At 48.8% G+C, this 25,930-nt stretch overlaps 1 protein-coding gene across 6 annotated transcripts in view; it reads left to right on the top strand.

The window, feature by feature from the left end:
* The window catches only part of col16a1 (collagen, type XVI, alpha 1), a 779,331-nt gene that overhangs the window by 664,587 nt on the left and 88,814 nt on the right, over positions 1-25,930 (top strand). For all 6 annotated transcript variants that reach the window (XM_072502210.1, XM_072502224.1, XM_072502220.1 and 3 more), the window contains 7 exons: positions 2,686-2,766; positions 7,177-7,221; positions 15,438-15,482; positions 19,613-19,666; positions 21,758-21,811; positions 23,965-24,018; positions 24,637-24,681. In XM_072502210.1, the coding sequence (XP_072358311.1) occupies positions 2,686-2,766; positions 7,177-7,221; positions 15,438-15,482; positions 19,613-19,666; positions 21,758-21,811; positions 23,965-24,018; positions 24,637-24,681 (378 nt within the window). The remainder of the gene's footprint in view (positions 1-2,685; positions 2,767-7,176; positions 7,222-15,437; positions 15,483-19,612; positions 19,667-21,757; positions 21,812-23,964; positions 24,019-24,636; positions 24,682-25,930) is intronic.

Raw genomic sequence — 25,930 nt, 5'->3', positions numbered from 1 at the left:
CCCATCTGTTAACCCTTTATACTACACCCCTTCCCCAAAGGTATACCATTAAAAAAAAAATTTGGAGTACCCAATTCTTTCTAATTAAGGGGCAATTTAACGTAGCCAATTCACCTGCCCTGCACATCTTTTTGGGGTTTGTAGCAGTGAGGCCCACGCAAACAAGGGGAGAATGTGAAAACTCCATACGGACAGTGACCTGGGGCCGGGATCGAACCTGGGTCCTCGGTGCCGTGAGGCAGCAGTGCTAACCACTGCGCCACTGTGCTGCCCTACCATTCTACTTTTAATAATGTGAAACCGTGCTTTATACATTACATTTCTATAACTCCCTGTTGCAACCACAGACTCTACTCAACCCCAATTCCCAGTCTTCCACATCACCAAGTCACAGTTCTGGGGATTCAATCTCCCTCAGTATCCTCAGCCCATCGGAAAGGTGGCTCGGGGACATAGGGGTTTTCTTCTGCAGATGGAGAGGGCATCATCCTCTGCAGAATTGGACAACACTTTATCAGCATTGATATTAACATAACTGGATCCCAACTGCTACTCCTGCTGGATAAGGATTAACAGCACAAAACTGTCCTCACATATTAACATTCATGTTCAAAATTAAAGACATCCTCGACCCATAGGATGAGCACCAACTGAATATGACACAATTTTAAACCTTTGCTACTCAGGGTACAGAGCAGATGTTATGTCACAGGATTTGTAATCCTGAGGCCTGGAATAACCAATAATAACATCTATACTCCTGATAAGTCTAAATATAGGTGCATAAGATATACATAATGTAATTAATATATAAATTGTTAAATATCATGTTTCATATTTGTGGCAGTGATTTTATTGAATCCCTGCTTTAAAATACACAGAGGCAGCCTGTCTACTTAAAGCTGCTATTAAAGAGCTGTAAAAGGTTAATTAATGATTGAGTTTGATCATTTACTTGTTTACAGAGAGGCTAATGGTACAGTTTTGATCACTGGAGATTCCCTGGAGTGTAGATAATTTATGAGGGATTGTGTTTAGTCCTAGTTAAGCAGGTGATGGGACACCTTAGTGATACAGATGATGTAATTTGAGAAGCCAAGTTTCTGTAGTTTGTAGTTTTCCCAAATGCTGTTAGGTTGAGCAGAAGGGTCAGACAAGACAAAGGGCGGGATTCTCCACTCCCACGCCGAAGTGGCCGCGCCGTCGTGAACGCCGTCGAGGTTCACGAGGGCGCGGAACGGCCCCGGTCCCGACCAATTCAGGCCCTGACAATGGGCCAGTATCGGGGCCGCGTCATCTAGCCGCGCCAGGCCTTGTCGCCCGCGTAAAAGCGGCGCCGCATAGATGACGCGGCCGGCGCCGCATAACGGCCGTCCTGTCCAAATCCGCCCCGCAAGAAGATGGGGGACAGATCTTGCGGGGCCGCGGAAGGAAGGAGGTCCTCCTTCAGAGAGGGCGGCCTGACGATCGGTGGGCACCGATCACGGGCCACCCCACATTCAAGGTGAAGCCCGGTGCAGGATCCCCCCTCGCCACCCCACAGGCTGTCCCTCCCAGCGTTCACGCACCGCCCACGACTGCAGCGACCAGGTGTGGACGGCGCCGGGAGGAACCCGCCGTTTTGGCCTGGCCGCTCGGCACATCCGGGCCTCAGAATAGCGGGGGTGCCGGAGAATCGCCATTTTGGGTGTCTCCGGCGATTCTCCGGCCTGCGGCACACGAAACCCGACCGGGCCGTTCCCGCCACTTGGGAGAATCGCGGGAGGGCGTCGGACCGGCGTCCCCGGAAATTTTGGCGGCCCAGGCGATTCTCCCAACCGGCGTGGGAGTGGAGAACCGCGCCCAGGGTATGTTTAATCTGCTCTTAAAAGCATCTCTCCAAAGGTCTGCACAGATAAGCAAGTAGCCGGTTTGGTTAACTTGATTTCTAAATGGCTGGTTGTGCTGCTTAATTGGAATTAGTGGCAGGTACAAGACAGTGTGAAGGGTCTTTTGTATCTAACCCCTTGCTGGATCTGTCCTGAGAGTGTTTAATGGGGACAGTGTAGAGGGAGCTTTACTCTGCATCTAGCCCGTGCTGTACCTGTCCTGGGAGTGTTTGATGGGGACAGTGTAGAGGGAGCTTTACTCTGTATCTGATCCCGTGCTGTACCTGTGCTGGGAGAGATTGATGGGGACAGTTTAGAGGGAGCTTTACTCTGTATCTAACCCTGTGCAGTACCTGTCCTGGGAGTGTTTGATAGAGACAGTGTAGAGGGAGCTTTACTCTGTAACTAACTCCTTTCTACCTGTCCTGAGAGTGATTGATGGGGACAGTGTAGAGAAAGCTTTACTTTGTATTTAACCCTCCTGGTGTCCCATCAATTCCTGTTCTCTGGTTTATTCACTGGGCTCTCAGAATTCCTTGCATTCAATTCTCGGGCTATCTCGCTGGATGTGTGTCTGATTGACTTAAGCCGTCCTTTGAAGCCTATGTAAGGATCTAGTGGGAAACTAGGAGTTCTGCATCTTTTGTGACATTGCGTCTGTCTGCTCCATTTGGTTCACATTTTGTTCATTGTGTTTTGCTGTTCTTGAAGGGAATGGAAGTATATGCACAAGTGGTCCCTTGACATTCAGGAATGTGTCAACAGAGGGATTGAAAAATGCTGACAATCACAACCATTTGTTTTGTTTTAATTCTAGCCAAACCATAGAGAGTGCGGATATCCGGGGCTTCCTGGGATGCCTGGACCTCCAGGTGAAACAGGTGGGAAAGGAGAACAGGTAAGGACATGGTGATGTAAGGAAGCAATGCTGAAAATGGGAAGGAGATGAGCATGAGCTGAGGGAAAGAGAAAGGAACTTGAAGTAAACTAATAAGGAGAAAAATATAGAAATAAAAGATCTGAGAAAAATGGGCGGAATTCTCCAGTACCGCCGACAGCGCACTCCCGCCTGCGGGTTTCCTGCCAGCGTGGGCTGGCTTCAATGGGAAATCCCATTCACAAGTGGCGGGAGTAAAGAATCCCAGATTCTGCGTCTTTGCCAGCAGCGCTAGTGGTGCAAACTCGCAACAGTGAATCCCGGCCAATGTGTCTCATTGTTCCGACCATCGCACAAGGGATAATGGACGGAATTCTCCGTTTCTGCGGCTAAGTACCGACGTCGGCATGGGACTGTGGTGTTTCACGACCGGCAAATTGGTGCGAACCCCTCATCAATTCTGGTACTGGTGAGGGGCTAGCACCGGCGCCGCGTAAAACGTCCACGGATTGTGCTGAAAACGGGCTGGGCCCGGGCCACACATGCACACGGCTGACGACCTGCACCGGTCACGCCGTACAACATGGCGCTGGGCATGCGCGTAACTTAACCCATAAACCGCGACCTCACAGCCCACCCCCAGTCCGCCCACCACCAGTTCCGCTAGCACTTGCAGAAGCTCCCACCTGCCAGCAGCACGGATCCCAGCTGAGTGTGGCGGTGCTGAACACAGTCCGCAACCAGCACGCTGGGTTCCTGCACGGTTGGGACCACACGTGGGAACTAGGCCCATTGAGGGCAGAGCATCTTGGTAGGCCAGCCGGTGACGCGGCAATACCGTTGAAGTAGCGCACATCACGATGACGGGAGTTTGGAGGGGGCGGAGCATGTTGGACTGGCGTCGGACTGGCGCCAGCCCCGATTTCGGCGTGGAAATCCAATCTCCGCCCAATCGCCAAACAACAAACGTTCCGTCGGCTTACCGAGAATCCAGCTCCATGTTTGTTGGGTCTGGTTTCAGTTTAGCAGGCGAAGTTTGATGGCCAATTCTTTCACCTCTTGCCTCCCTTCTCTTCTGAAGCTTCTCAGAACTTTCTTGTCCTCTTCATTCATTGGTATATCCACTCACCCTCCTTCTCCTTTGTGCAGTTGAATATTGGAACAGGAGGAGGCCATTAAACCCCTCAAGTCTGCCCACTACTTAATGAGACCATTGTTCATTTGTACCCAAACTCCATCCGGATCCCTTAACACCCTGGGCTAGCAAAAATCTATCAATCTCAGATTCTAATTATCAATTGATCAGGTTAAGTGTTTCCCAATTTCTTTCCTTGACTGGCCCTGCCTGATATTAAGATTGTGCTGAATTTCCACACCAGTGCCAAAATGATCCTCTCTAACCTGTCCATCAATTTGTTTCAAAACCCTCAATCAAGCACCCATTAACTTTCTATAGTTTAGGGAATGCAAGCCTTGATTGCATAATCTCATCCCACAGTCTAATCACTCATCCTCACTGTGTGAAATTTAAGGGGCGGGCTTCTCCGACCCCCCGCTGGGCTGGAGATTGGCCGGGGGCCGGCGTGAATCCCGCCCCGACGCCGGCTGCCGGATTTTCCGGCGCCGGTTTTTCGGCAGGGGTGGGAATCGCATCACGCCGGTCGGGGGCCGTTGGCAGTGGCCCCCCCGGCGATCCTCTGCTCCCCGATGGGCCGAGTGACCGCCCATTTTCGGCCAGTCGTGCCGGCGTAAATCAAACAAGGTCCTTAACGGCGGGACCTGGCTCTGTGGGCGGCCTGCTGAGTCCTTGTGGGGCCCACCGATCTGCTGGCAGGCCTGTGCCGTGGAGGCACTTTTTCCCTCCGCGCCGGCCGCTGTAACAGTCCGCCATGTCCGGCGCGGATAAGAACCTCCCTGCGCATGCGCTGGTATCACGCCAGAACACGCTGGCGCTCCTGCGCATGGGCCAACTTGCGCCAACCTCGCCGGTGCATGCTGCCGTGGCACCAACCCCACCTTCCAGGCGTCCCGACGCCGGATTGGTTCACGCCACTCACGGCCCGCCCCGCCGGATAGCAGAGAATCCCGGCCAAGATTCTTTGTTGCACCTCCCATTTCTTCACAGGATCCTCCAGTGGTACAACTTGAATACGCTGGAAAATCTATGTGCTTCTGAAATGCAAAGTTGCCAAAATCACTGCGTGGGTTTCGGATATTACACTTCACATTGGCTTGCATTCCCCTCAGGTGCTCTGGTCTCCTCCTACAGTCAAAAGATGTGCAGGTTAGGTGGATTGGCCATGATAAATTGCCCCTTAATGTTCAAAGATATGCAGGTTAGGTGGGGTTACGGGGATAGGGTGGGGGAGTGCACCTGAAGCTCCAATGCTTTGTTTTGACAACTGAATCCTTTATGAATGGTTGGCTGAATTTCAAACGCTCATGAAACACTAGGCACAGCAGGTCGTTATTTATATACAGTTGTTCAGGCGACCTAGAGCATGGTTTGATTACCAGTTTTAAGAGATTATATAATAGGAATATCTGTCTTTATGGTGTCTGAAAAAACTTTGTTTGATTCCACAACTTTAAAAAAAAAATAAAAAAATTTAGAGTACCCAATTCATTTTTTCCAATTAAGGGGCAATTTAGCGTGACCAATCCACCTAGCTTGCACATTTTTGGGTTGTGGGAGCGAAACCCACGCAAACACGCGGAGAAAGTGCAAACTCCACACGGACAGTGACCCAGAGCCGGGAAGAATTCACAATTTAACGGCCCCTTCAATAGAATTACATTTTGTCAATGGAGCTGGTGTATTTTCCGTGCAGTGTGAATGACTGTGGGCAGAATCTTCCACTATTTTTTCAGAGGGTCTGTTTTAGCGATAAAACCTGTGTGTAGCCCTCCAGCTGTACAGCCGAGTTTTCTCTCGAGATTCTCTGGTAATCTGTGCACAGAGAATCTGTGGGCGTGGTTTCCTCCGACACTCTGATGGGGCGGACCCTGATAGAGCTGGCAAGATCAGCTCCACAGAGATCGGGCCGCCATCTTTAAAGGGTACCCCAATCCGCGTCAGAAAGGGGCTCCCCCTCATCCCCTGATGGACATGGGAGACCCCCCACAAGTATCGGTCAACATGTCCCCCCCCCCCACACAAACACCGGGACAACCGTACACCCACCCCTAATCAGTGGGCCAACCTCCTCAAACACACGTAAGAAAAACCCTCCCTCCATTGGGTCTCCCCAGCGGGTACACTGCTGGCCCAGCCCCCTGCCACTATCAGAGGGCACTGCCTGGGAGCAGTGTCAGAGCTCTCTCCTCTGAAGGCAATGCGCGGGCACTTCCTACACATATCCCTTTCCCCCCATGTACTATACTTACCTTTGCGCCCCAGGAGGGTTCGCCTCGACAACTTCCCATTTTGCACAAGCTATTGTTAAACTCGCCGACGTGACACCACATCAGTGAGGGGAGAAATCTCTACCTGGGGGGAATATATGGCGGGGAAGCTTTTTAAATACTTTAAAATGCATTTAAATATATGTAAAGGGTGGGAACCTTGTTATGTCAGCAGCGAGGGGTGGCAAAAATCCAAGAATGGGATCTCGCCGGAGGGATTCACCCACAGTCAACACCAGCCGACAATCTACCCTCCCCCCCCCTCTCCATGAGTTTGTTATTAGATCATTAGAGGTTTATTTTTTAACAAGTCCATTTCAAAAGCTTCCCATTGCGATTACAAGGCTTCTAATGTCTGTACAAAGTGGATGCTGGATGTGTAGTTCTGGAGGACACATGGGAGCATGGAGGGGACATGGGGGTTATGAGGAAGCTTAGAGCTTGTATGGGGAATGAATGGCTGGTGACGGTTAAGGGGCATAAGAACGATGTGCAGAGCTAAGCCAAATATCCCAGGGAACCATGGAGGGCCTTCTACCTTGCTTGTCTTGGGACTTGCCCGACTCTGACACTGCCTCAGGCCTTCCCAAGGAGGCAACAGATCCCAAACTTGCCCACCCACCTCTCTAGGAGATGAAAATATGGTGGCTATGGGAGGAGGTGACAAGGGGTCAGAAACTGCCCAAAGTTACAGTGCCTGAGTCAGAAATCCAGCCTTTGGACTACTTAACCAGGGTAGGAGGAAACTGAGAGCCAATTATAAACAAATATAAAAGATAGTTGTGGTTATGGAAAAAGATAACCTGGAGAAATTAAACTGTAGAAAATCAAATTAATGAAAACAAATTTTTGGATTGCTAGCAGAACTGTCCTTCTCAGAATGCCGAGCGAGCAGTCTGGATAAATTAATTAAAATGCTCTTCCTCACCTTGCACATCTTGTGGTTACATGGAAATACGCGGAACCAACACAGGTCCGATTTGTTATATTAATTTGCACTAAAAAGAAACAATGATCTTTCTCCAGGGTACCCCAGGACTCCGAGGATATGCTGGACCCCCAGGGCCACCCGTAAGTATTGCTTTAATCTGCCCGGGCTGGAATGGGACATTCATTTGAAAACTAAACCCTCTATTCTTCCGTCAGTTTCTCCCCTCGGAACATGTTCTCCATCCAATCAATGGCTGAACAAATAGTGTTGCGGCGACCATAAATATTCTCCACACAGGGTCTTCACTCCCACCCGCAGTCCCATTATGTACCATTCCATTGGGTGAGAGAACTACGGAAGGATTATTATGGAGTATATAAGGAGAATCTGCTTTAAATATCGGGAGGGTCAGAAACCAGAAGAAGTAGATTTAAGATAATTTTCAAAAGAAGCAGGAGGAGAGGGGAATTGTTTTGCACAGTGAGTTGTTATGTTCTGGAATGCACTGTCCCAATCACCTCAAAGACATGATTCAAACGAGGCCAAACTAGCTCACAGGAGGGAGGCCACAGCCTGGATCAGTGCACAACACTGCGGGAGTGATAAGGGGAGGGCGTCTAGGCTTGAATTCATTGGGGAGAGGTCGGGCAGTGGGGGATGCCATGGGCAAGGACAGCCCAAGGGTTCCTTGTAAAACCTGAAGGGACACTCCTACTGCTTCCAGCCCATGAGGAAACCAACAAGCCTTCTATCCTGGACCTCTCCTGGCTCATGATCCCTATCTGGCACCTCTGGCTCAGGGGGCAGGGGGAGGAGGATGGAGAAGCCATTACTTCCCTGCACAAGGGTATAAATATGATGGGGGGGGGGGGTAGTAAGGGGTTAACATCAGAAGCATGCATGATGCTGATGTAATAATGATGTCAGATCTCAGGACTGAAAGCCAATGAGATGGGAAGAAGGAGAAGCTCTAACCTCAGGTACAGGTCCAAATGTGTAAATATTTGTAAAAAAAAGAGCAATGGTTTTAAGAAACTACAGACACATGTGACATACTTTGGGAGAATAGATAATCCCCAAATCCTCATCTGGACCCCAACCGCACAATTGAACATTCCCCACCCAGGCCGTGGACTAAAATATCACATCCAACTCCACCAGCCACCAGCCTAGGCTGTGCATATTTATCAAGTGGATCCTCTCAGTTTGGGACAGCTGTCCCACTTTTCAGCTCTGAAGAGAGTGATGAATATAAGAAATTGTCATATTTTATGGTTTGTATTTTTTGACATTATTATTCGAACCTGCGTTTAAGTGTTTACAGAAAGTATGTCTGCTGGAGCTGTGATTTAAAAGTGAGGTCATTAGTGATTTTTACAGGGGAAGTGTTTTGCTCATAGATACTAAAAGCCATTTTACCTGTTTGCAGATAGAGAACTAAGGTAACGTTGTAATAATTTGAGCCTGGCTAAACAAATCGAGGCACATCTTGTAACAGGAGACAGAAGAATGCTGTGTGCTTTGAGTGCAGCTGCTGTAACCAATGGAAGGGGCCGGGTCTGTCTGGACAAAAGAGTTGCTTACAGGGCTGTAAGCTGAGCAGAAAGCTTTCAGCTTGGTCCTAAAAAAAGGTTTCTCTCTCCAGGAGCTCTGCACCAAGATAAGCAAGTAAAACCTGGTTGTCAACTTTATACATCTGTGGACTTCTGGTGGCGGCGATGAAGGAGTAAGCTGCACATTTGGTGGCTCCCGCTCGGGTCGGACTTTTGGACCTTTTCCCCCGATTTTCTACCGGACTTGAATTGTAAAACTGAAGACAGAGGCAATTGTGTACTGAATTCCCACATCGGTGCATGGAGAGAAGGACTAGAAGTGCTCGTAATGGCAGAAACAGAAAGACAGAGAAGGCTTGGGCTGAAGCTGCAGCGGGAGACAGCATGGCGGAGGACCGGACCTCTGGTTTGTCGACCCAGCGGTCAACGGAGCAGCTGATGCAAGTTATTCAGGAAGGCTTTGCTAAGCAGAAATGGGACTGCTTGGACCCGATAAAAGAGTCAATTGGGCGGCTGGAGCTTAGATTGGACGCCCAAGATCGGGCGATCCAGAAAGTAGAGAAGGCGCTGGCTGAGCAGAAGGAACATCAAACTGCGGTGGAGTTGGAGGTGGGAATGCTGAGATACCAGCAGAAAAGGCTCCTGGAGAAGGTGGAGGACCTAGAGAATAGGTCTCGCCGGCAGAACTTGAGAATCGTTGGGCTCACGGAGGGGTCCAAAGGAGCGGACGCTGGGGCATACATCGCAGACACGTTTGAGAAGCTGCTGGGGGATGGGGCATTCTCCCGGTCCTTGGAGGCAGATCGGGCTCACAGAGCACTCGCGAGGAAGCCGCGAATGGGAGACCCCCCCCCCCGAGTGCAATGGTGGTGAGATTCCACAGGTACATGGATAAGGAGCGCATTCTACAGTGGGCCAAGCAGACACGGACCTGTAAGTGGGACAACAGTATCATGTGGGTTTACCAAGACCTGAGTGTGGAGGTGGCCAGGAGATTGAAGGCGGACGTGGTAATGTTGCAGGAGACGCACCTTAGAGTAACTGACCAGATTAAATTGAGGAAAGGCTGGGTCAGTCAGGTCTTTCACTCGGGACTGGATTCAAAGACTGGAGGGGTCGCGATCCTGATCAATAAGCGAGTGGTGTTTGAAGCGGGTAGAATAGTTTCGGATGTGGGAGGTTGGTACATTATGGTCAATGGGAAACTGGAGGGGGTGCAGGTGGTATTAGTAAATGTGTATGCGCCAAATTGGGATGATGTGGAGTTTATAAAGAGGATGCTGGGGTAGATACCGGACCTGGACTCGCACAGGTTGGTCATGGGAGAGGACTTCAACACAGTTATTGACCCTGGCTTGGACCGGTCAAGCTCGAAAACGGGCAGGGTGCCAGCAACGGCAAAGGAACTAAAAGGGTTCATGGAGCAGATGGAGGGGGGTGGATCCATGGAGATTTGGGCAGCCGAGGGTGAAGGAGTTCTCCTACTCTCACGTGCATAAAGTGTACTCCCGGATTGATTGATTGATTTTGAGCAGGGCCTTACTGGCAGGGGTGGTGGACACTGGATACTCGACGATCACAATCTCAGACCATGCTCCGCACTGGGTTGACCTGCAGGTTAGTAAAGACAGAAACCAGCGCCCGCAATGGAGGTTAGATGTTGACTATTAGCTGACGAAGGGGTGTGCAAGCGGCGAGGAAATGTATTCAGAACTACCTGCAGGTCAATGACACGGGGGAAATGTCAGCAGCGATGGTCTGGGAAGCACTGAAGGCGGTGGTCAGAGGGGAGCTGATCTCGATACGGGCCCATAGGGAGAGGGTGGACAGGGCAGAGACGGGCCGACTGGTAAAGGAGATACTACAGATCGATAGGAGGTATGCGGAGACCCCAGAGGCAGGGCTTTTAAGGGAACGGCGGAGGCTACAGACGGAGTTTGGCTTGTTGACCACAGGAAGGGCGGTGGAGCAGCTGAGAAAGATGAGGGGGGCGATCTATGGGTATGGAGAGAAGGCCAGCAGAATGCTTGCACAGCAGCTTAGAAAGAGGGAGGCAGCCAGGGAGATAGGTAAAGTAAATGGCGGAGATGGGAACCTGGTTGGAGATTCAGCAGGGGTAAATAAGGCGTTTAGGGATTTCTACAGTAGGCTGTATAGGTCAGAACCCCCTACGGGGCTGGAGGGGATGAGTCACTTCTTGGAGGGGCTGAATTTCCCAAAGGTGGACAGGGAGCTGGTAGAAGGGCTGGGGGCCTCGATCGGGTTGGAAAAGATAGTGGAGTGTCTGAAGGCCATGCAGTCGGGTAAAGCCCTGGGGCCGGACAGGTACCCAGTGGAGTTTTATAAAAGGTTCTCTGGGGTATTGGGGCCGGTGTTGATGAGGATGTTCAATGAGGCAAGGGAAAGACGGGTGCTGCCCCCGACGATGTCACAGGCCACAATTTCGCTGATTCTGAAGCAGGACAAGAACCCGGAGCTGCGTGGGTCCTACAGGCCGATATCCCTGTTGAATGTAGATGCCAAATTACTGGCCAAAATTTTGTCCTCCAGGATTGAGGATTGTGTTCCGGACGTTATTGGGGAGGACCAGACGGGGTTTGTTAAGGGTAGGCAGTTGGTGGCCAATGTAAGAAAGTTGTTAAACATGATCATGATGCCCCCGGAAGGTAGGGAGATGGAGGTAGTGATCGCAATGGATGCACAAAAGGCTTTTGATCGGGTAGAATGGAACTATCTGTGGGAGATACTGGGATGTTTCGGATTTGGGCGGGGCTTTATTGACTGGGTCAGGTTGCTGTATCAGGCTCCTGTGGCAAGTGTAAGGACGGATAGGACAACACGGGCTATTTTAGACTGCACTGGAGGACGAGACAGGGATGCCCCTTCTCCCCACTGTTGTTCACCCTAGCTATAGAGCCGTTGGCAATTGCTCTGAGAGCCTCGAGGGGCTGGAAGAGGCTGGTCCGGAGTGGGGGGGGGGGGGGGGGGGGGGGGGGAGTGGAGCACAGAGTCTTGCTCTATCCAGACGACCTGCTTCTGTATGTATCGGACCCAATAGGGGGGATGGAAGAAATCATGAGGATTCTAGGGGAATTTGGCCGGTTTTTGGGGGATAAGCTAAATATGGGGAAAAGTGAGATGTTCGCGGTCCAGGCGAGGGGACAGGAGAGGCGATTGGGAGAGCTGCCGCTTAGATTAGTGGGGGGAAGCTTTAGGTACCTAGGCATTCAAGTGGCGCAGGAATGGGACCAGCTGCATAAATTAAATCTGGCCCGACTCGTGGACCAAATGAAGGACGATTTTCAGAGGTGAGACGCGCTTCCGTTGTCATTAGCTGGGAGGGTGCAGGCGGTGGAGGTGATGGTCCTCCCGAGATTCCTGTTTGTGTTTCACTGTCTCCCCATCTTTATTCCACGGTCCTTTTTTAAAAGGGTCAACAAAGTGATCACTGGCTTTGTTTGGGTGGGCAAGACCCCACGAGTCAGGAAGGTAATGCTTGAGCGGAGTTGGGGAGAGTGTGGGCTGGTGCTGCCAAATTTTAGTAACTATTACTGGGCGGCGAATATAGCCATGGTCAGGAAGTGGGTGGTGGGGGCGGGGTCAGCATGGGAGCGTATGGAGGCGGCTTCATGCAAGGGCACCGGTCTGGGGGCGTTGGTAACTGCGCCTCTGCCATTCCCGCCAGCACGGTACTCCACCAGCCTCGGGGGTGGTGGCGGCCCTGAGAGTCTGGGGGAAATGGAGGAAAAATGTGGGAGCGGAGGGAGCATCGGTCTGGTCCCCAATCTGTAATAATCACTGGTTTGCCCCGGGAATATGGATGGGGGTTCCAGATATGGCGGAGAGCAGGGATTGAGAGGATGGGGGATATATTTATAGAGAGGAGCTTTTGGAGTATGAGGGCGCTGGAGGAGAAGTTTGGGTTGGCGAGGGGAAACAAATTCAGGTACCTACAGGTGTGGGACTTCCTTCGTAAACAGGTGTCAACCTTCCCACTCCTACCGCTAAGGGAGATTCAGGACAGGGTAGTTTCCAGAGGGTGGGTAGGAGAAGGGAGCGTCTCTGACATTTACAAGGAACTTATGGGGTCAGAGGAGACGCAGACCGAGGAGCTGAAGCGCAAGTGGGAAGAGGAGTTAGGAGGAGAGATAGTGGATGGTCTATGGGCAGACGCATTGAGTAGAGTCAACGCGTCTGCAACATGTGCCAGGCTCAGCCTGATACAATTCAAGGTCGTTCACCGGGCTCACATGACAGTGGCCCGGATGAGCAGATTCTTTGGGGTGGAAGACAGATATGCAAAATGTGCGGGAGGACCAGCGAACCATGTCCACATGTTCTGGACATGTCCGAAGCTTAGGGGATTTTGGCAGGGGTTTGCAGATGTCATGTCCACGGTGTTAAAAACAAGGGTGGCACTGAGTCCAGAGGTTGACGATTTTCGGGGTATCAGAAGACCCAGGAATCCAGGAGGAGAAAGAGGCAGACGTTCTGGCCTTTGCTTCCCTGATAGCCTGGAGACGGATACTATTAGCTTGGCGGGACTCAAAGCCTACGAATTCAGAGACCTGGCTATCGGACATGGCTAGCTTTCTCTGTTTGGAGAAAATCAAATTCGCCTCGAGAGGGTCACTGTTAGGGTTCGCCCGGAGGTGGCAACCGTTCGTCAACTTCTTCGCGGAAAATTAATCGTCAGCAGAAGGGTGGGGGTTAGTTTAGCTTAGAGTAGGGGGTTAATGAAGATGGGACCTGTAAAGGAGGGAGATGGCTTTTGCACTATGTTTATAGTTTCATGTACATTGTTTATTTTGTTGTTGCTATAACACCAAAAATACCTCAATAAAATGTTTGTTAAAAAAAAACTTGAAACATCTATGGTATTTGAAATATATGGTTTGCTTAATTGGAATGTAGAGACAGGTTTCAGGAAGCAAGTTAAGATGTTGTAACTGTTAACTATAAAGCTATTTCTTTGTTGCTATTGTGCTTAATTCTGTGTTCAAATTAAAGTTTGTTTTTAATGTAAAAGCTGTCCACTGGTCAGTGTTATTACTCCTGTAGCGCAGTAACATTTCCTCACAGTTTTACCAAATGCTAATAATTAGGTTCCAATCTGGAATCTTAACCAAAACTGGAGTTCTAGTCCAGACTCATAACAAGAGAAACATTCAGTCAAGAGGCTCAGGTGAAGGCTGTTGATGGCTGCCCTCAGTTCAACAGCACCCCCACAATGTTTCCACATGCCTGATGTGGCATTGGGGAGGAAGTTATAATTGCAGCTATGAGCCGAGATTTTCCAACCACCCCCCCCCCAACCGGGTCGGGGGCGCGAATCCCGCCTGCTGCCGTATTCTCTGGCGTGGTTTTTCGGGTGGGGGTGGGGTTCATGCCATGCCGGTCGGGTCCGTTGGCAGCGCGCACACCCCCCCGGCAATTCTCCAAGCCAAGATGGGCCGAGCGGCCGTCCGCTTTTGGCCAGTCCTGCCGGCGTGTGTTCGGCATAGTCCCACCCGGCTGGACCTGGCAGGTACGTGCCTGGAGCAGTCCTCGGGGGTGGGGGGGGAGAGGATCCGACCTGGGGGGGGTGGGAGGATCCGACCCGGGGGGGGGGGGGCACAGTAATCCGATCTGCGGGCGGGCCTGTGCCGTGGGGGCTCTCTTTCCTTCCGCGCCAGCCCCTGTAGGGCATCTGCCATGGCCGTGCGGAGAAAAGAACCCCCCGCACACGCGCCAAAACACGCCAGCCGTTCCGCACATGCGCGAAATCACGCCGGCCCTTTGGCGCATGCGCGAACTCACGCAGTCCCTTTGGCGCCGGCTGGAGCCGTGCCAACCCCTCCGGTGTCCACCTTGCCCCCATGAAAGTGGAGGTAAGTGGAGAATTACTCACCTTGGGGGCCCATTGACGCCAGAGTCGTTGGCGCCGGATTTCCCGCCGGCGTTGGGACTTAGTCCCCGGAAAGGAGAATCCCGGCTATGGAGTCTGAGTGTCACTAGCGAGAGGAAAGGCCAGTAAAGGCTTCTGTTCTTGATCATGGGTTAGCTCATGAGAACAAAATTAGAGTGAGTTGGAAGTGTTGTAAACTGTGAAGCGGACAGTGTAAAACTTCAAAAGGACATAAGGAGGAGTTAATCAGTAAGGGAATCAAGGGTTATGGGGATAAGACGGGAAAGTGGAGTTGAGGATTATATCAGTTCAGTCATGACCTCATTGAATGGTGGAGTAGACTCGATGGGCTGAGAGGCCTAATTCTGCTCCGACATCTTATGATCTTATGGACATTGGGATGTTGGTGGAGTGGGCGGATAGGTGGCAGATGAGGCTCAATACAGAGAAGCGTGAGATGATACATTTTGGTAGGAAGAACATGGACAGACAATATAAATTAAGGGGTAAAATTCTTAAGGGTGTGAAGGAGCAGAGATACCTGAGTCTATCTGTCCATAGATCATTGAAGATGGCAGGACAGGTTGAGAGAGCAGTTAATAAAGCAAATAGTACTCTGGACTTTATTAAAATGGGAATAGAGTACCAGGGCAAGGAGGTTATGCTGAACTTATACAAGGCACTCGTTAAGTCTCACCTAGAGTACATGAGGACATGGAGGAAATACTGTGTGGTGGAGGGGGGGGGCGGGGGGGAGAAAAAGGTCAAAGATGAGATTCAGTATCATGGCCAATTTCATAACAGTGTTCCCAGGAGTCAAAGGTCAGGAGGTCTATTAACTTTATGGATTTATCCCCTTTCCTTCCTCCATTTTCTGCTGAAATTTGGCACTAATTGAATATGTTTTTCTCTTTAGGGTCCCCCTGGATTCTCTGGTGGTCCTGGATCGTCAGGTTTACCTGTAAGTATCCAATGAACAAAGTGTCCTTTTGCTTTTTGTGTGGAACCCTCAGGAATGGACAGAGATGTTCCCCAAATGAGGAGAGAGATCCCCCCCCCCCCCACACACACGTTTTCCTATTGTTCACACAATCTGCCACTGGTGAACTTTGGTGGGTGGGGGGAGGGGGTGTCATCTCGGCAGGACCGGAAGATCCCGCCCACGGGAACGTCCAGGAAATCCTGGCATGAATATCCATAAGGATGTTTGTGGTGTGAATCACTCGCCTGACAACACATGGAGCCTATGGACATTCCACACAATAGCAATAGTTTCATAATTCCAAGCATTCCCGTCAGGAATATGGGGCAGGACTCTGATCTCCCTGGCATCTGTCCTGTTTAACTCTTGTATTCGGACTCAGGCTGAATGGGTCTTCTCCTGGTGCACCTGTTAATTGTAGAAATTAAGATTATGTATCGACTAGTGAGAGGCACTCATCATACGCATTAAAGAGACGCTTATTGACACTGGTGGTGTCATGTGAGAGTACCTTTAAGAAATGGGTGTTTATAAATGGGTGTGTATGTAAATATCTGTAGTGAAAGTACCTTTAAGAAATGGGTGTTTATTACTGCAGTGATGTCAGAGAGTGGGTGGAACTGGGCTGTCTGTCAGCTTTTTACTTTCATTTTAGGCTGTTTGCTGCAGGGTGTGTTTTAGTTTCGTTTTCAGAGCTGGATAGCTGCAGTCACAGCCAGAAGGTGTATGAATCTCTCTCTGTAATCTAAAGACTGTAAATCGATCCTGGTGATTTAAAACTAATAACAGGAGTGACTTTAACCTGATGTGCTTCTGGTAAAAGGTGTTTTAAGTCGTATGGATGTTAAAAGGAAAGCTTAAAGGATTACTTAATGTTGTATTCTTTGGGGGTTGCATTAGAATTAATGGTTGCTAAGGTGTTCACTGTATGTTTTAAAAAGGTTAACTTGAGTTCATAGAATAAACATTGTTTTGCTTTAAAAAATACTTTTCCATTTCTGCTGTACCACACCTGTAGAGTGGGCTGTGTGCTCCCATACCACAATCTTGTAAAAGTTGTGGGTCAGGTGAACTCCATGATACACTTTGGGGTTCTCTAAACCCTGGCCCATAACGGTGGTGAGTTGTAGAGTTAGTGGCAATACATTTATCGGTCAGAATTTAATACCCTCCTCCATGGCGGGTTTGGTGGTGGAGTGGGGGAGGGTGGGTGGGACCTCACCTGATTAAGTGTATGGCAGGAAACCTTGTGAACGGTGTTATGTATCGTGGCCACTTCTGGCATTGTCAAGAGATTTCAGGCTTTGTCAGCAACAAGATGGTATTTATTAATAAACAGTAACTTGGTACAGGAGGTTTTGCAGCACTAAGCTACTTTGGAGCAGCAGCTCTAAGCTGCTAACATGCGATTTACATGGCTGCTCAATGTATTCTGCCCAAAACAGGACTCCACCCTCTGGGGTGATAACTCACTTTCAGTTCCCATTGGTCCCGTGCACCTAACCTGCACATTTTTAGACACTATGGGACAATATTGGCAAGGCCAGTCCACCTAACCTGCACATCTTGAAACCGGAGCACCCGGAGGAAACCCAAGTCATTGTGTTGTGTATTATCCGAAACACAGCTGTAAATTTGCACACACAAAGCTCTCACAGACAGCAAGTGAAAAATCAGATAACCTATTTTAGTCGTGTTGAAGGATAAATATTGGCCTAGACACAGATATAACCCCACCCAGTTCTTCAAATAGTGCTTTGTGACCTTTGACAACCACCTGAGAAGATAAATAAGGTGACACTTGCACATCTCATCACATGTCAGCGCTGGAAGTGTTGACCTGGGTGTTTGTGCAGAAGCCCTTGTAGTGACTCTCTTCGTGAGTGACCTGAACCCATGACCTTCTGGCTCAAAAGCAAGCATGCTCCCATTGAATGACAAGGGATGTGGAGGTTGTGATGTAAATCTACAAAGGAACTGAGAGGAATCAATGCACTGTCGTTGCTCCTATCATTGAGGGGAGGTTTTTTACTTTACCCGGTTTTAAACTCAGGGCCCAAGGAGGTCAATAAGGACTGGAGAATTGCTAATGTTGTCCCTTTGTTTAAGAAGGGTAGCGGGGATAATCCAGGGAATTATAGACCTGTGAGCTTGACGTCAGTGGTAGGCAAACAGTTGGAGAAGATACTGAGGGATAGGATCTATTCACATTTCACATGGGGGCTGTTTAGCACAGGGCTAAATCGCTGGCTTTGAAAGCAGACCAAGGCAGGCCAGCAGCACGGTTCGATTCCCGTAATAGCCTCCCTGAACAGGCACCGGAATGTGGCGACTAGGGGCTTTTCACAGTAACTTCATTTGAAGCCTACTTGTGACAATAAGCGATTTTCATTTTTCATTTCATTTGGCAGAAAATAGACTTATCAGTGACAGGCAGCATGGTTTTGTGCAGGGAAGGTCATGTCTTACAAACCTAATAGAATTCTTTGAGGAAGTAACAAAGTTAATTGATGAGGGAAGGGCTGTAGATGTCATATACATGGACTTCAGTAAGGCGTTTGATAAAGTTTCCCATGGCAGGTTGATGGAAAAAGTGAAGTCGTATGGGGTTCAGTGTGTACTAGCTAGATGGATAAAGAACTGGCTGGGCAACAGGAGACAGAGAGTAGTGGTGGAAGGGAGTGTCTCAAAATGGAGAAAGGTGACTAGTGGTGTTCCACAGGGATCCATGCTCGGATCACTGTTGTTTGTGATATACATAACGAAGGTATAGGTGGTCTGATTAGCAAGTTTGCAGATGATACTAAGATTGGTGGAGTTGCAGATAGCAAGGGGGACTGTCAGAGAATACAGCAAAATATAGATAAATTGGAGAGTTGGGCAGAGAAATGGCAGATGGAGTTCAATTCAGGCAAATGCGAGGTGATGCATTTTGGAAGATCCAATTCAAGAGCGGACTATACGGTCAATGGAAGAGTCCTGGGGAAAATTGATGTACAGAGAGATCTGGGAGTTCAGGTCCATTGTACCTGAAGGTGGCAACGCAGGTCGATAGAGTGGTCAAGAAGGCATACAGCATTCTTGCCTTCATCGGACAGGGTATTGAGTACAAGAGTCGGCAGGTCATGTTACAGTTGTATAGGACTTTGGTTAGGCCACATTTGGAATACTGCATGCAGTTCTGGTCGCCACATTACCAGAAGGATGTGGATGCTTTAGAGAGGGTGCAGAGGAAGTTCACCAGGATGTTGCCTGGTATGAAGGGTGCTAGCTATGAAGAAAGGTGAGTAGATTAGGATTGTTTTTGTTGGAAAGACAGAGGTTGAGGGGGGACCTGATTGAGGTCTACAAAATTATGAGAGGTATGGACTGGGTGGATAGCAACAAGCTTTTTCCAAGATTGGGGGTGTCAATTACAAGGGGTCATGATTTCAAGGTGAGAGGGGGAAAGTTTAAGGGAGATGTGCGTGGAAAGTTTTTTACGCAGAGGGTGGTGGGTGCCTGGAAAGCTTTGCCAGCGGAGGTGGTAGAGGCAGGCACCCTAGCATCATTTGAGATGCATCTAGACAGATATATGAATGGGCGGGGAACAGAGGGAAGTAGATCCTTGGAAAATAGGCGACAGGTTTAGATAAAGGATCTGGATCAGCGCATGCTGGGAGTGCTGAAGGGCCTGTTCCTGTACTGTAATTTTCTTTGTTCTTTGTTCCCTCATGATGGGACCAGTTGCTCTAATTTCACAGTGGCACAGCTGAGGCAAAACCACCCCAGACTCATGATGCCCACCCCGGTTATTCAGTGACAAAGACTCTGTGATTTGAGGCAGAGTCGGGGTGAGACCAAAGGCCTGATCTCTTCATTAAGTGTCAGGATCTTGCAAGCTCAGTGTTACATCATGTGTTTTCTCAGTAACAGGAACATAGGTTTCACACAGCAAGGCTGAGAGGTGATTTTACAATGGAGACGTTTATTCCCGGGCAGGAATAATATTTTGAGAAGCCTGACTGGGGAAAGCTGGAGCTCAAGATTCTCACCTTGACAAAGAGTTCAGGACGTTCATGATTCCACCAGGAATCTCTCTTTAAAAGAAAAATATTTTTCACCAACAGGGTCTTCAAGGAGAGCGGGGATTACCGGGGATGACTGGACATAAAGGAGATCAGGTGAGTTCAGGCCCTCCGAGCGCTGTATAAACATTAATGTCAGATATGTAACTGTGTGCATATTACTGCCAGAAGGTGGGAGTTGTATCACTGGAGGATGAAAGAGCACTTTGATCGGCGGCAGAACATATAACTATACAACTGGGAGTGGGACACTAGGAGAGAAGTGCAGGTGCAATACCAGCATTCTGTGGAGGCAACATGTGTTCCTCAATTTCACCATGGATAAAAACAGAGTTTTGCAGCTTTCCCAGAAAGCTGGGAGCCAGGACTTACCTCCACGATGTTATTCAGGCACTGTAGTGATTGCCCCTTTCAGGGCAACACAGCAGAATAAGGGTCATCTGGCTTGGATGACCAATCGTGACTCAAAGTGGATAATAACCCCGGGGGGGTCCTCTTAGGCAGCAGACATGTTGGGAGCAACTGCAGCCATAAGGCTGCTGAACAATTTTTATTAATAAATGCCTTTTGTGTTCATTACTGAAGTCTGTGAAAGTGCATCTTTACAGACACGAATGAAAAAACTTGGATTTTCTTAACTCAGTGGACAACCCATATCGCACTAACGTCAGAAAGTAAGGAAAGATGCTGCCTACAGCATTAGGACGTTTCACAATTTTGTCATTCCAAGGCTATTATTTTTCCATCTGTATTTGAAGGGGATAGCGGGGGCAGAAAGAGAGAGGAAGAGACCAAGATTCAGATATTCACTACCGAGGTGGATGGCTCAAGCCTAGAACTTGCCACATCCACCTCGGGAGAAAGGCCCCCGATTAATGCAATACCCATTGTGGAGGGTGCGGGGGATAGTCCGGTAGTGGGAGTGGGGTGACATTTTTGGTGGAGGGGGAGGTGGGATGGGGTCAGGCCCATTGTTCTGAGAAGCTGATCGCAGGTGACCACAGGAACGGCCAGGTGCCCAGATGAGCCTTGCAAAATCCAGTGTCTCAGTTCTCTGCTACTTTGATCACATTTTAGGCCCTCGGCCCCCCCCCCCTCCCCCACACTCTCCATGCCCGCATGCCAACTCAATTCCAACTCTTGCCCCCATCCACACAGGAAGCAGAATACAGAAACAATGGAGTTGTTGGCTTACTTAATAGAAACAAAAAATACAAAAGCAAGGGAGTTATGATAAAGGTTTAGACCCCAGCTGGAATATTTGTTCAATTCTGGGCACTATACTTCTGGAAGGATGACAAAGCCTTGGAGAAATTGCAGAGAAAGTTTACAAGTTTGAGGGACTTCAGTTAAGCAGCCAGTAAGGAGAAACTGGAGTTAATTTCCTTAGAGTCGAGAAGATTAAGGGGAGATGTGATAAAATCATGAAGGGTTTTGATGTTTTTTAAAAAATTGTTCTTGAACGGGATATGGGTGCCACTGGTGAGACCAGCATTTGTTGCCCATCCCTAGTTGCCCTTGAGAAGATGATGGTGAGCTGCCTTCTTGAACCCCTGCAGACATGTTGTGTAGGGTACACCCAAAAGTGCTGTCAGGGAAAGTATTTAAAGTTCTCAATGGTAACCAGAGACAACAGAGTTAAGGTAATTGGTGAACCAGAGGCAACACGAGGAACAATGTGTTCATGGTGAGTTGTTATGATCAGGAACACAACGTCTGAAAGGGTGCTGGAATCAGATTCACTCCTGATTTTCAAAAAGGAAACTGGATAAATACTTGAAGGAAACTCATTAGCATGGTGATGGGGAAATTGCAGAGGAGTGGGGTTAATTGGATAGCTCTTTAAAAGGGCCAGCAGCAGTGGGCTGATTGGCCTCCTCAAACTTCATCAGTCTATGGTATGAACAAGGATCATAGTGCAACCAGAGGGATGATAACACAGAGCAGCCCTTCAAGGTGCTTCCCAGAGGGGACCATCCAATAGGGCCACTGAAGACACGACCATTCCCTTACCTACTCTGTGATTGTTACATTCACAGTAGAACAGCTTTGTCCTCATGGGCTATCGGGAACACAAATCCTGCCTCGCAAGCACCCCCTCCCTCCCCCCCGCCCCCACCAGAATAAGCTGGGATGACCTGTCATAGTCACTTTGTGTAACCATGTTGTGATGTGTTTGCCTCCTAGGGTCCTCCAGGCACCTCCGGATACCCAGGATCAGTGGGAATGCCTGGTCTGCCGGTAGGTCCTCATTGTGAAGAGTGTCTGTGAATTGGACAGTTACCAGAATTGGGACAGAACGGGACACAGTGAACTTCCCAGAACAGAGAGCGGGTGTCCGATATTCGGCATAGAATTAAGATGTGTTTCTGAGTTGGGGAATGTTCATCCTGCAGTGAAATGGAGCCATTTGAATCTGGACGATCCCAGATTGAATGTCCAGTCAGCGTCCAGTGCTGCCCCCAGGCAGGAGAATATAGGTGTGAGCATCGTGGGAAGATGCGTTTGGACATGGCTTGTGATACCCTTATGCTTGAATAGCTTTGTTGTCTCTTGGTCAAACGTGAACAATCGAGAGTTGGGGGAGATCAAAGAAAGCAGAGGCCATTCATGAGAGAGCATTCAGGAAACCAGGATTTCTATTCCATACTGTTTGTCACCTGCCCTTTGTTTGAACTGAAGTCGTGATTGGAAATTCCTCCGCCTTGATTTAGACCACTGCACATCATGTGGGATGAAGTCAACAAGCGCAGTACAATGTTGGCCATAAATTGGTTCTAAATTGTATAAGAGAGTAGACAGAGCTGGTACAGAAAATGGTGAAACAGAGCTGCATTAGGTGCTGACCTGCATCTGGAGCTCACTTATATCGATTGGAAAGTGTAGAGGGAGCTTTACTCTGTATCTAACGCTGTGCTGTAGTTGTCCTGGGAGTGTTCGAAGGGGACAGTGTAGATGGAGCTTTACTCTGTATCTAACCCCATGCTGTACCTGGCCTGGGAGTGTTTGATGTGGACAGTGCAGAGGGAGCTTTACTCTGTATCTAACCCCATGCTGTACCTGGCCTGGGAGTGTTTGATGTGGACAGTGCAGAGGGAGCTTTACTCTGTATCTAACCCCATGCTGTACCTGGCCTGGGTGTGTTTGATGGGGACAGTGCAGAGGGAGCTTTACTCTGTACCTAACCCCGTGCTGTACCTGTCCTGGGAGTGTTTGATGGGGACAGTGCAGAGGGAGCTTTACTCTGTATCTAACCCTGTGCTATCTCTATCCTGGGAGTGCCTGATGGGGACAGTGTAGAGGGAGCTTTACTCTGTACCTAACCCCGTGCTGTATCTGTCCTGGGAGTATTTGATGGGGACAGTGCAGAGGGAGCTTTACTCTGTACCTAACCCCGTGCTGTACCTGTCTTGGGTGCGCTTGATGGAACAGTGCAGAGGGAGCTTTACTCTCTCTCTAACCCCATGCTCTACCTGGCCTGGGAATATTTGATGGGGACAGTTTAGCGGGAGCTTTACTCTGTATCTAACCCCATGCTGTACCTGGCCTGGGAATATTTGATGGGGACAGTTTAGCGGGAGCTTTTCTTTGTACCTAACCATTGCTGTGATCCAAGCTTTAGGATTGGAGAATGGAATGTAAGCGCTGTAACTTTATACGAAAGGTCGTCTTTTGTCACATTTGCTGAAAAACTACTGAAATGGAGCGAGGGAGGAGAAACTGGAAGCATGTCCATATTTGTGTTAAATATGCAACAGTGTCATTGAAAGCCGTTGGCTGCCACAAGGTGACAAGGTTTATCATGAATGGCCTCAAGGTTAAGGAGCTCTGCAGAGGGGTTGAGAAAGGGGGGGGGAGGGATATTTGTGACCATATTTGAGGAGCTGTTCGTCACGGGGGTGGAAAAAGGAAAGAATTTGTACAGATTGTATAGTTGATTGCTGGGAAGTATGTTTCCCGGGGTGTTTATTTGCTGTAACCTGCTTTGACACATGTTTGTAATAAAATACATTTTTTTAAAATGAATGGCCTCAAGGGCAGTAAATTAGACAGGAACAAAGTGCAAAGGCATGAGCAGTTTCAAAACTTGCTCACATCTTTTCCAAAGGATTGAAATGCTATCTATCTTTTGTAGTTACTGCCTTGCTACTGTCTCTTATGAGTTGTTCTGTAATCATTAAATGATTTCCCAACTGACCTACAGAAGTATCTCAGCAACTATGAAAGCTTTCGTAGAAAAATACCAAGTACCCCTACATCTTACTTACTTATAGCTGGGTGTCCTTGTAATGTGATCTTCCTTCAGGCCATCAATTTTTGCAGTAGAGTTAATTTGTTCCTGAAGTTTGGCTTGTGAAAAGATGCCCCCATAAATATATTAATGTTTCTTTCAGGGGCTTAAAGGAGAGAAGGGTTACACAGGTCCAGCTGGAGAGAAAGGCGAGTCGGTAAGGACAAGATGATAAATAAAGGCCGAAAATCTATATCAACGAGCTGAGGACCCATGACGTTGTTCAGGCCGATTATGTATTCAATTGTACCTTTCTTTCTTTCACCTTCTCCTCTTATATGTTCTCTAGTCCTTTCTCACTCTGTCTCTCTGACCCTCATTTTGCTTTCAAGGTTCAGAAGAAACACTCCTGCTCTTGGTCAAAGTGGAAAAGGAGCATTGTTCATTTTCTGAGTGACCGCCAGTACCCCTTTTGAGGCCAAGTGGCCAGGCTGCTTACTGCTTGCCACAAGTGGGTAGAGAATGTACGGAGAACATTTGACCCAGTGAGTCTGAGTGTAAACGGGGGAGTAATTGACCTGGTGCCATTTCGGCCTCCCTGTTTGAACTAGGCGCCCATATATTCTCACCTCTGTGCACAACCTGTTTGGTGACTAATGTGAGACCTTTTGATGCTGATACATTTTCAGGTTCAACCAAACTATTTGACCCTGAACTGTACGAGCCTCTTAACTCCTCAATCCTCCCCATTATTAAGACTGCCTCTGTTCAGCTCTACACTGAACACATCTCACATCCAAGCTCCTCCACCCTGACAGATTGCTTCTCGTTGCAGGGCCCACCTGGTCTCCCTGGTTCCCATGGTCCAGCAGGCCCAATGGTGAGTATGCGGTGTTCTGAAATTAATTGACTAGATTGAGATTGATATGAATTGATTAGAAAAGGTAAATTATTATAGAACACACAAACTAGATCTAACTTATGGGCAGCACGGTGGCACAGTGGTTAGCACTTCTGCCTCAAGGCGCTGAGGTCCCAGGTTAGATCCCGGCCCCGGGTCACTGTCTATGAGGAGTTTGCACATTCTCCCCGTGTTTGCGTGGGTCTCACCCCCACAACCCAAAGGTGTGCAGGGTAGGTGGACGCTAAATTGCCACTTAATTGGAAAAAAAACAAATTGGGTAGTCTAAATTTATTTTGAAAAAACTAGATCTAACTTGTACAAAAAGGCCAAGTGTAGGTTCAATTGAAAAGTCAGGGAGCTTCAATCGTTTGTTGAATTAAACTCGGGATGGGGAGGGTAAAGGGGTTGTGTAGGTCGAGTCAAAGAGACAGGGCTGATTGAAAAGCACTTCAGAGTGCACCTCCAGCAATTTATTGTGGAAAATGTAAGCTCATTGTGTAGGAGATTACATATTGGCATGGACAAAAGATTGATTAGCTATTAGGAAACAGAGAGTAGGCGTAAATAGATTATTTCTTGGTTGGCAGAGTGTAATGAGTGGTGTGCTACAGGGATCAGTGCTGGAGCCTCACATGTTTCCAATTCATAGAATCATAGAATGATAGAATTTACAGTGCAGGAGGAGGCCATTAGGCCCATTGAGTCTGCACCGGCTCTTGGAAAGAGCACCCTACTTAACCCCACACCTCCACTCTATCCCTGTAACCCTGCAACCCCATCTAACCTAAGGGAAATTTGGCATGGCCAATCCACCTAACCTGCACATCTTTGGACTGCTACAAGTGAATTGGATGAAGTGGCCGAAGGTGCACAAAGACATTTATTGTCTTAATGAAGACACCGCAGGTGAAGGTTTTAGACATGCTGCCCTGTCCAATTGAGATGTGAGTTGAATCCTGGTTGGCAATCTGCAGAATTCGAGGTGAAATTATGGTTTTGGGTACAACTGCTGCCTGCACTTCACACAAGCAAGTTGGTAAAGAACAGTCAAAGAAATCATAAAAGGTTGACCATATTGGGTGTCTTGAGGAGAGCAGCGCCATTGGTGGACTGTTCCTCCACAGAGAGCTGTTGCTATCGTCATGTCAGTGTTCAGGGTAACCACAGGGCTAATAGTGTAGTCTAGGCACAGTGAGATATTTGGTGTTGGACAAGGGTACCAACT

Source organism: Scyliorhinus torazame, chromosome 1 (assembly GCF_047496885.1).
Source record: "Scyliorhinus torazame isolate Kashiwa2021f chromosome 1, sScyTor2.1, whole genome shotgun sequence".
NCBI classification, from domain to species: domain Eukaryota; kingdom Metazoa; phylum Chordata; class Chondrichthyes; order Carcharhiniformes; family Scyliorhinidae; genus Scyliorhinus; species Scyliorhinus torazame.
This window is presented reverse-complemented; position numbering and strand designations above follow the sequence as displayed.